The sequence below is a fragment of the Prenolepis imparis genome, unplaced genomic scaffold (assembly GCF_030444845.1).
Source record: "Prenolepis imparis isolate NDT839.2.m4 unplaced genomic scaffold, iyPreImpa1.0 SCAF_4, whole genome shotgun sequence".
Taxonomy (NCBI): domain Eukaryota; kingdom Metazoa; phylum Arthropoda; class Insecta; order Hymenoptera; family Formicidae; genus Prenolepis; species Prenolepis imparis.
Window position 1 is genome coordinate 20,993,738 of NW_028141162.1, and position 10,689 is coordinate 21,004,426.

The following is a 10,689-nucleotide window of genomic DNA, read 5'->3' on the forward strand; positions in this document are numbered from 1 at the left end:
CTTGTTTTATCTATATATCAAGAGTATTTTTTTGTAGATATTTATCAACTGGAGACCAAATATTATCCATTGCACTGGCTTTTAGATGTGGAGAATCAACTGTAAGGAAAATAATACATGAAACTTGTTCAGTCATAGTAAAGGTATTGCAACCGATTTGTCTCCGTTTACCAATGGAAGAAGAATGGATCGATATTTGCACTGGTTTTCTGGACAGTTGGAATTTTCCTCACTGTGTAGGAGCTTTCGATGGAAAGCATGTGCAGATACAAGCACCGCCAAATTCCGGAAGCTTGTTTTTTAACTACAAAAAGACATTTAGCATTGTACTGATGGCTGCGTGTGACCACAAATATATGTTCACACTAGTCGATGTAGGCTCGTATGGTGGTAATAGTGATGGTGGTGTTTTTACCTTATCTGATATTCATTTGGCACTGCAAGAAGAAACATTAAATCTTCCAAAAGGGACTCTTAATCTTCCTGGAAGCAACATTAAATTACCATTGTGTTTTCTTGGAGATAGTGGTTTTCCAATCAGTGTTAATATGATGCGGCCTTACTCTGGAAAATTACTGGATGAAAGAAAGAAAATATTTAATTACAGGTTAGCAATTAATATGTACTTATTATTAATAATATTATTATAAGATAATAATTATGATAATAATGATGTATGTGTTACTTAATACGTGTTTTATTAATTTTCAGATTATCTAGAGCAAGACGTACAATAGAAAATACTTTTGGAATTTTATCCTCACGGTGGAGGATCTATAGAAAGCCAATTAATATGCATCCTAAATATGTAGATACGATTGTTATGGCAACAATATGTCTACATAACTTTATAAAGCATGAGGAAAATTGTATACCAGAAAATAATAGAATATACTGTCCTGCCAATTTTATCGACACAGAAGATAATGCTGGTAATATCATTCCTGGAGAGTGGCGGCGAAATATTCAAGATGCATTCAGAGATATTCCTCCCACTGCAATGCATCGTGCGACTACTAGTGCATATAAGCAACGGGACCAATTGGCTGATTATTTTTTGACACCACCTGGTGAAATAGCGTGGCAATATGAATACGTTAGAAGAGGGCTGCATCACGATGATTTATGAATGATGAACATATGGCAAGTAGAAATTGATTTAATTTATAAATTGTCGTTATCAACCATATATGTATCTATAAAATAATACATAAAAATATGGGAGAAATTAAATTTATGTTATTATTTCAATAATATGTAATGTATGCCATATTATTAAAATTGACTGAAAAATATACATTTTATGATTTTTATTTCTTCTTGTTTTCATTTATTCAAATACTTGAATTATCTAAATAGAATTAGCTCATTATTTTTAAAATCACATTTAGATTTTTAATTGCTAAAATATATTAAATTGCTTTAAATATATTAAAAAACTACATCAATCTATAAAATTGATTTTTATGTAGTAATATTGACCTCCTTCAGCAAACAATTTAAGTATTTCGTATTCAAAGTTGGGATCGACAAAATATATCTATTCTTTTTGTTGTATAAATTTATTTTGTATTTTAAATATTATAACAATAATTAAAAATACAATAACATGTAATATAATAATAAAATACAATTACAATGACATATGAAGTATTTCAGGAACTCATGTAGCATATAAAAAAATTATCAGTCGTGCATCGTGGACTATGTGTAACTAAGGATACCATTTAAGGGTGACTATTTCCATTGCACTTTCAATAATCCTAACAGCAACACACATGTTTGAGGAATATCCAGAGGACCTCTAGAGGATGTAAAACATTCTCTGGATGTTCTCTGGACGTCTTTAGAACATGGTGCTGTTAGAGAATAATAATAAAAACACAATAACAGGTATAATAATAAAATTAATAAAATAAAACTTACTCTATTACTTTCAGTCATCATCCTTCAAACGTCAAATGATGTTTTTTGCGTGTTTGTCACACTCAAAAATTTTAATTTTAATAGCTCTTGACTACATATCGAAAATAATACGCAATATTTGTTTTTTTTTCTCTCTGTTTTTATCTTCAGGCATGTTTGTAAGTGAAGACAGTACTAATTGGCAAAAAGACATATCTTCTGTTGCTTCTGGCTTTAATGATGATAATGATGATGACGATGAAGCTATTGAAGAGCTGTTGTATCTGTTCTCTAATGGAGATGTAACCTTACAAATGGCATTTTCTATATCTGGTGAGTTTTTTTTTTATTTTCGTTGTCCACTTAATTTATTTTTTTCTATATAATTAGAGGCACTTAATGTTGATGAGTTTCTAAAAAAATGTGAAGCATTTTAAACGTGTTATAAACCTGTGTGTGTACATACATATCATAATTTGTGCTAAATAATATTGTAAAGTAAAAAGATTACTTAAGATGTGTCGGATTTGTTTCATTTGTAAAAGACTGCTCAACCGGAATAGACGTAGGAAATATGTCCATTTGTTGTCTATCATTTGAGCCTATTTTTAATATATTTCTTTCTGAATCTCTCTCTACATTGTCATTTGGAGATTGTTGGCATGAAATAGATGCGATCATTGAAGAAGAGTTTTTTCCGCCACGTGAATCAAAGTTTCTACAATATAAATTTCTTTCTAAATCTCTCTCTACATTGTCATTTGGAGATTGTTGGCATGAAGTAGATGCGATCATTGAAGAAGAGTTTTTTCCGCCACGTGAATCAAAGTTTCTATAATATAAAATTGAAAATTATTAATATACTGATAGAAGCACTTTTCATTTTACATAAATATTAGTTACTGTTTTACATACTTTTGAAGATTGGAAAATTTTGTCGACGGAAGTACGTTTTTTGTGCGCACATTGGACAATGTTCTAAAAAAAGTTAAAAAAAATTGCCTATATTATACAAAAAGTGCTAAAAGGAATAAAAAAAGAGTATATACATATATATTTATATTATATTATATATATGTATATACAATATATAACATAATATATACAATTTTATTTTCATTACCTTCTTCTTTTTACAAATGGTTCCAAAAATGTCATATTTTCGAAAAATTCGAAACTTTTCCTTTTTGAAGCACCACTTCCAGTGGTTGTTTCTCTTTGTCTCTGTTTTTTTTCAAGCGTATATCGTTCTCTTAATCTTATCCATCTAGACTGACATTCATCCCCTAGAAATAAAAAGTGACATGTATTGCTGCCTTAAAAATTTATAAAAATAAAACAAATTTAAAAAAATATTTACCTGTCATGTTTAATATTATTCCTATTTCTGTCCAGGCATTTTGCTTTTTAATAATGTCTCTAAAATCAGTTAATTCCTTATTATATAAATAAGGATGATCTCTTACTAAATAGATGAGTAAAGCATCTCCATCTGTTTCATTTTGATCTACTTCATTTTCAGTCTCATATAGATTCTCCAATTCACAGGAATTTTCATTTTCATCATATTGAGAATAGAAAGAATATGAATTGTGATCCATTTTGATATCCTATAACTATAAAATACTCATATATAATAATAATAATTATATATAATATAGTTAAATATAAATATAAAAAAATATATATCTACGATATAGAAAATATATAAAAATCTACACCTTATAACATTAATCAAATATTTCTTCTTTGGATTTAAGTAGCAGCAAGTACCAAATGTGAGCTCATTATCTGAGCTCTGAGATGACTTACGATCTGGCGAGGAAATAAATGATCTAGTTTCAATCCAAGCTGCTTTGTAGGCAACAATATTTGCATGATTTAATTTAGCCAATGTCTTTACTTCGTTCAGATATTGCTTTACAGTCTGTGTGCGATTCGATGTTACGCATATCTTTTTAATTGCATAATGTATACCATCGAGACAATGCTGTGCTTTATAAACTTCGCCAAACGCTCCTTCACAAATAATATTAATGTTGCGTTACAAAAAATATATATATATATATATTATAAAATTTGAAATTATACATACGTAGGTATATGTATAGGACTTTTATTCCCATTTGCGCAGTGTGCGATGTTTATCAACTGAAAGAAAGCCTGTTGATACTTTTTCTTCAGCCTTCCAAATTTCATATCATAGGAACTATTAATTATTTGCAATTTATGCAACTGATAACAGATATCTGTTAAAATATTAAAATATTATTTTTTATAAATATAATAGTAATGTAATTTTTTAAATATAAATATATCTCTGTATATAAAACTTGAAAAAATAGATTTTATATTAATTACCATGATATAACTTTCTTTTACGCTCTTTATAACATTAATCAAATATTTCTTCTTTGGATTTAAGTAGCAGCAAGCACCAAATGTGAATATTAACGTGTCGAATATTAAAACATGTCAATCTACGAGAGAAAATATAGGTTAGGGAATTGAACGCACCTTATTTTCACGCAACATTTGCTTGCATAACGCATAAGGAATTCGTTCTTACGGATTTTTCGACCCCTTATGCGTTATGCTTTATGCACTATGTAAGATCTGCAGAATGAAAAGTGGGGATAGAAATGAAGGACTCTGATTGGTTGATTCTCTTATGCGTTATGCGTTATGCAAAAGTCTGTGCTCTGGCCTTTAAGGTTCAATTTTCCTTTATTTTTCAACAGTTAGCAATAAAAATTAGCAATAATTTATATTAATAACTTATCTCTTTGTAACTCTGTTGACTCCACGCCGTTTATTCCACGCCGTTATATCACCCTGTCAAATTTAACACAGTATGTGTGCACATACAAAACAATTCCGTCATTCTTGTTACGCGAAAACGCGGGTTCTTAGTACCCATGGAGCTTAATGAGCGCATCGCGGACTTTGCGCAACCAATCACGAGTCATTATTTTAAAAGGATTAAAACCGTTTAAAATTTATTTAACATTTTTAGCAAATATTTAGAATAAGAAACTCATTCAATTCCACATTTACGTAATAATAAAATAAATAATAATAAAAACGAGTGATAAAAACAATATTAAATAGTCATTTAAGGGACGTGTTGTTCGTTCCGCTTACGCTAATTCTGCTCCATGGAGATGTAGGGACTTGAAATTCGCGTAATGAAAAGCGCGGAACGCCCGTGATTAGTCAAGGCTTCCGCGATTTTCTGCGTACGCCGTTCTGCTGCATGGGTTTGCACCCTGAGGGTGAAAACCCATGGACTGATATTTTCCGCGTAACGCGTACCGCGTAACCAATCAGAGCCGTTCCACGTTTCCTTTACGCGGAATTGAATGTTCTGATTGGTTACGCGATACGCGTTACGCGGAAAATATCAGTCCATGGGTTTTCACCTTAACGGTCTCGAAGGCTCCCGCCGCTTAACGCCGATCGTTCGCAAACGCTAAATTGTAAAGGTCGGGCAAGGACCTCTCAACTATCGAAATCACCAAAACTACTCGCGACGGCGTTAGAGCGGCCAAGGCTCGGACGTACAGAAAACGTAATTCGCCTCTTACGACACGGGTAGCTTCACCGATAAAACTTCTCTCCCTCGGCGTCCCTCGCTAATTTCCCAAGCAGGACTCTAAAGTTCTCGGAGGCCCGTATTCGTCCTCTCTGTAATCGTTAACAGCTGATGTTCTGGAGCGGGCACGCGACACGCAAGACAGGCAGCACAAGAGTGTAGAATCTATTGCCCCGGGTCGATATCGGGACTCAATCCTGCGCGAAAGGGAGTGCGCGGACGCCCACCCAATTACAGCGTCGCGTAGCTTATCGCTGTCGCGCGGCTTACGCACGGCCGTACTTAGGGCGACGGCGCCCTTATCGGGACTTTGTGACAATTATTTTAGGCGCTAATTACGCCATGTTTTCAGTAGTTTCGCCGGTTCTTGGGCTTCGTAATATCCAGAGGTGTGGCTGAGATCGGTTTTCGGCTCCGCCGAACTGCAGCGGGGTAACTTCTGCCCTCGTTGATGCGGGGTCCTTTTTTCGCTCCTGCAGGGTGCGTTACTGCCCGATCTCGAGGGTTTGCGCGTTTCGCGCTGTAACGGCCGCGTCCTTGGATCTGCCGAATTCCCATATCTGATAAACAACTTTGCTCCGGACTGTTTTTATATTCCGCCAAGGTTGTCGGCAATGTTTTCGGCTTCGATACCTCTCCTATGTCAACCTTTTACTTTCTCTCGGCAAAACTCCCAATCGATAAAAAAAATAAAATAAACGCGAATTAATAATTATACTTATGATATCGCAAGCCGTCTCTCCGGGGAAAATCGGTGGCTCTCGTGCTCTCTCTCTCGCGTGGCGCGGCCGCTCTGCCCTTGCCCCGCGATTACGGCAGGAGGGACGCGCGTCGTGACGGCAACGTCACAATATATATATATAGTGTTGCGCCCCCTCGGATCTGCATCCTCATCCTCGGGATTATCCCGTGTTCGTTTCTGGGAGATCGTCGTCAAGAGAGTTGTTTATCAACAACTCCCGCGTTACTTTTGTTGCCGACGCCATGTCAGTCTTAGTCTGGCTGTCAAACGATATTGACGTGCTACGCGACTACAGATTATATCCCAAAATATTCCTAAATTGTATTCTTCGTTTTCTCTCAAGGGACGTTCATTCCATTAAACTCAATTCTGTGTAATCCTTGTCTTATTTATTTCGCGCGCGAGTGACTGTGAGTGTTTGTGAGGAGATATCTTACGAGATATTTCAAGAGGCGTCTGGTATAATATATACCGTAACATTTTGGGGGCTCGTCCGGGATCAACCGAAAGGATCGCCCGAAAGAAATTCCAACGATGGCACAGAATTCTCCGAAAGCGACGCGATCTCGAACGGCTGCGAAAGACGCCGAGACGGATCCTCTACAAGCCGCGCTTCAGGAGCTCAGAGAGATGCGCGAAGAGCGAGATCGACAGCAGGCTCGTTTCGAGTCTCTCCTGAGAGAGAAGGACGACCAGCTACGTCGACTAGAGCAAAGGATTCAAAGAGTTTCTTCACATCAAACACCCAATCAGCTAAGTCCTTCCAATAATAGAGATAGGGCTTGCGGCGATACGCAAAACGATTTTGGGGCTTGCGCGAGTACTGCGAGATCCGCGACAAACGCGAGTGCCGCGATAAACGCGATAAACGCGAGTGAAGTGACCGCCGACTTTCGCACGAAAACGGGTTTGAAATTAAAGCCCGACACGTACGACGGGAAAGTTCCGCTGCGGGAGTTCCTCTTCCAATTTCTCCTAATCGCGGTCGCGAATAAATGGGACGACAAAACAAAGACAATCTCTCTCGCCGCGAACCTTAGGGGAAAAGCGCGTACCGTTCTAGAAAACGTCGAGAATTTTGAGGAATTAACTTTCGCAGAATTAAAATCAAAACTAGAATTACTTTTTGGAGACGGAAATTTGACTCAAAACTATTACTCACTCTTTACCAATAGGAAACAAATATACGGGGAAGATTTCGCTTCATTCGGGACCGAATTGGAAAGACTTTCGCGGCTTGCTTACCCCGAATGTCCTTACGAAGTCCGTGATAAGATTGCATGCACGCAATTCATTTCCGCGTTATCCGACAATTTTGTAAAAAGAACCCTCCAATTAGAAGGAGTGACTTCACTAAATTTGGCTATTGAGAGAGGAAAAGCTATTAAAATAATTCGGGACGAGAATTTTGACAAAAAGAGAGATTACGGAAATAACGGGAATAACGGGAATAAAAGAGATTTTTACGGAAATAAGAAAGAATTCGCGAATAACGGGAATAAGAAAGATTACGGGAGTAATAATGGGAATAGTGAAAATAATGCGGGATTTCACAAAAATTATGAAAGACAAAATTATCAAAAAGGAGAGAGGAACCATGCGCGAATGAACCCCGATGAAAAGAAGGAATTTGACTCGAAAAGGAAAGCGCAAGCAAACAATTCTTCTTCAAAAGAATGTTGGTCTTGCGGAAAGATCGGACATTTACGATTCCAGTGCCCTGACGCGAAGGGAAACTGAAATTGGTTGAACTTTTCGGGGAAGATTCGACTTTTTCGGATGATTCCCCGACTTCAGATTTTGTTGAATGTAGGGTTAGAAGGATCCAAAAGAAAGAATATTTTTCATATTTTGGAAAATTAAACAAAAAAAGTTGTCTCTTTAAAATAGATACAGGCTCTGACGTCTCTTTATTAAATAGTAAACTTGTGGGAGAAGATCTTGAAAAGATTCCAGTAAAAAATATTAATTTAAAGTGTCCAAATGGAGGAAAAATTTTAATTGATTTTTTAGTGAAAGTAAAAATTGAAATTGGAAATTATTCAATTGAAATTCCCTTATTTATTGCTGACATCAATGATCAATGCATTCTTGGAGTTGACTTCCTTAAAATAATTAATTTGGATAATATATTTAATAAAGTTTTTGATGAATTCACGAATAATGAAGAACTAAGAATTATCAATGTTCAAGAATTAAAGATTTTTCTAAAAAAATTCCATCTATCTTAAATGATCTTTTTGAAAAGAGTTCAATTGAGTTACAAGAATCCCAAAAAGAAATTTTTATTAATTTTCTAAATAAGTTTCAAGATCTATTCTCCTGCGATATTGTTGCCGGGAATTGCGATGTTATCGAACATTTTATAAATGTGAAAGACTCTCTCCCCATAAAACAGGCACCCCGTAGGATTCCTTTTCAGATGAGGGAGGAAGTGGATAAAATAATGGAGGAAATGAAAACTGAAGGAATCATTGAGGAATCTCAGAGTCCTTGGGTTTCGCCAGCTGTCATGGTAAAAAAAAAAAGATGGAACCCTGAGATTTTGCATTGACTACCAGAGACTAAATGCTATCACGGTAAAAGATTCCTATCCCCTCCCTCGAATCGACGACGTATTAGACCAACTATCAGGTAATTCTTGGTTTTCTACGCTTGACTTGAAGAGTGGTTATTGGCAGTTGAAAATACGTCCTTCTGACAAAGAAAAAACAGCCTTTTCTATCGGAAAGGGACTTTGGCAATTTACAATAATGCCTTTTGGATTGTGTAACGCCCCCGCGACTTTTCAAAGACTTATGGAAAAAGTTTTACATGGAATTATTTCGAAAAAATGTTTGGTATATTTAGATGACATTATTATTTTCGGGAAAGATTTTACTCAAATGTTCAAAAACCTTGAAGAAGTATTTTTACGATTGCAAAAAGCGAATCTTAAAATCAATCCAAAGAAATGTTTACTTTTACAAAAAAATGTTAAATATCTTGGACACGTAGTTTCCAAACAGGGTGTTACCACAGATCCAGAAAAAATAACAGCTGTAAAAGATTGGCCAATACCACATACTAAAAAGCAATTGCGTAATTTCTTAGGATTTTGCTCTTACTATAGGAAGTTTGTTAGAGGTTTTTCTTCAATAGCTAAACCTCTTTTCGCCTTAACAGAAAACCAAATAAAATTTATTTGGAACGACGATTGTAATAGTGCTTTCGAGAAATTGAAATTAATGTTATCTTCTTCCCCAGTGTTATCTTTTCCAAAAGGAAAAGGTCAATTCATTTTAGATACTGACGCTTCCAATATCGGAATTGGTGCAGTGTTATCTCAAATTCAAGGCGAAAAAGAGATGGTCATCGCGTATTTCAGTCGAGTCCTTAGTAAAACCGAAAGGAATTATTGTGTGACTCGTCGCGAGTTATTAGCGATTATTGACGCTATCAAATTTTTTCGACATTATCTTTTAGGTCGAAGATTCTTAATTCGAACCGATCACATTTCATCAAAATGGCTTATGTCTTTTAAGGATCTTGAGGGGCAACTGGCTCGTTGGTTGGAAAGACTCCAAGAATTCGACTTTGAAGTGCAACACCGTAAGGGGGAGTCTCACAAGAATGCCGATGGATTATCCAGACGACTTTGTGAGACTTTTGGCTGCGAATATTGTGCTAAAGTCGAAGGAAGGAACAATTCAGAAAACGAGAAAATAGTTGCCCGACTCATACTCCAAGGAGAGGATCTGGAAGTATGGCAAAAGGATCAAGAGGAAGATCCTAATATTGCCATTATCATTCAAGGAAAAAGAGAAGGAAGACGTCCGCCTCGTTCTGAATTGGTGACTCACGATATTTCAGCTCAAATTTATTGGGCATATTGGGATGCGTTAGTTCTTCAAAATGGAATCCTTTACAAGAAGTGGGAAGCCCCGAATTTGAAGTCTAGTTTTCTTCAGTTAATTGTTCCTCGGAAACGAGTGAAAGAGATTCTCGAAGAAGTACATGACTCTCCATCCGGAGGTCATTTCGGAATAAACAAAACCTTAGAAAAGGTTCGAAAACGTTTTTATTGGGCAACTTATAAGCAAGACATAGAAAATTGGTGCAAGTCTTGCAAAGTTTGCGTTTCAAAAAAAGGCCCCACAGGAAAAGGAAAATCTCCCATGCAGATATATAATGTCGGAAATCCATTCGAGAGGATTCAGATGGATATTTTAGGCCCACTTCCTATCACTTCTTCAAAAAATAAATATGTGATTGTCATCATTGATTGCTTCACCAAATGGGTAGAAGCTTTTCCCCTGAAGAATATTAGAGCAAAAACGGTTGCAGAAATCTTCGTCAATGAATTTATTTCAAGACATGGAGTACCTTTAGAGGTACATACCGACCAAGGGAAGAATTTTGAATCCAAACTTTTTGCCGAATTAATGGAACTTCTTGGAATTAGGAA

The 10,689-nt window shown here is 35.9% G+C and overlaps 1 protein-coding gene across 3 annotated transcripts; it reads right to left on the minus strand.

Moving 5' to 3' along the window:
• Positions 1–944: 944 nt before the first annotated feature.
• On the minus strand, positions 945–4,454 carry LOC145934873 (uncharacterized). Of its 3 annotated transcripts, XM_083035692.1 has the most exons (9): positions 4,267–4,454; positions 4,001–4,154; positions 3,718–3,924; positions 3,266–3,515; positions 3,029–3,191; positions 2,821–2,883; positions 2,417–2,737; positions 1,927–2,318; positions 945–1,067 (listed from the first exon to the last, which is right to left on the minus strand). In XM_083035692.1, the coding sequence occupies exons 3-8, from the start codon at positions 3,781–3,783 to the stop codon at positions 2,252–2,254; spliced, it is 930 nt and encodes a 309-aa protein (XP_082891818.1). In that variant the 5' UTR covers positions 3,784–3,924; positions 4,001–4,154; positions 4,267–4,454; the 3' UTR covers positions 945–1,067; positions 1,927–2,251. The 3 variants fall into 3 exon arrangements, with proteins under 3 accessions (XP_082891818.1, XP_082891820.1, XP_082891819.1); XM_083035694.1 differs by lacking the exons at positions 4,001–4,154; positions 4,267–4,454 and having other exon boundaries at positions 3,266–3,521; positions 3,718–3,796; XM_083035693.1 differs by lacking the exons at positions 3,718–3,924; positions 4,001–4,154; positions 4,267–4,454 and adding an exon at positions 3,627–3,666 and having other exon boundaries at positions 3,266–3,521.
• Between the last annotated feature and the right edge of the window lie 6,235 nt (positions 4,455–10,689).

What these genes read in the sequence shown, in the direction of transcription:
- LOC145934873 (XM_083035692.1), bottom strand. Translation starts at nt 3,783, where the DNA reads ATGCAAATATTGTTGCCTACAAAGCAGCTTGGATTGAAACTAGATCAT. An exon ending in AATAATATTAAACATGACAG is followed by an intron (nt 3,192 to 3,265) that starts GTAAATATTTTT and finishes TTTTATTTCTAG; the next exon opens with GGGATGAATGTCAGTCTAGA. An exon ending in AAATTTTCCAATCTTCAAAA is followed by an intron (nt 2,738 to 2,820) that starts GTATGTAAAACA and finishes TTTATATTATAG; the next exon opens with AAACTTTGATTCACGTGGCG.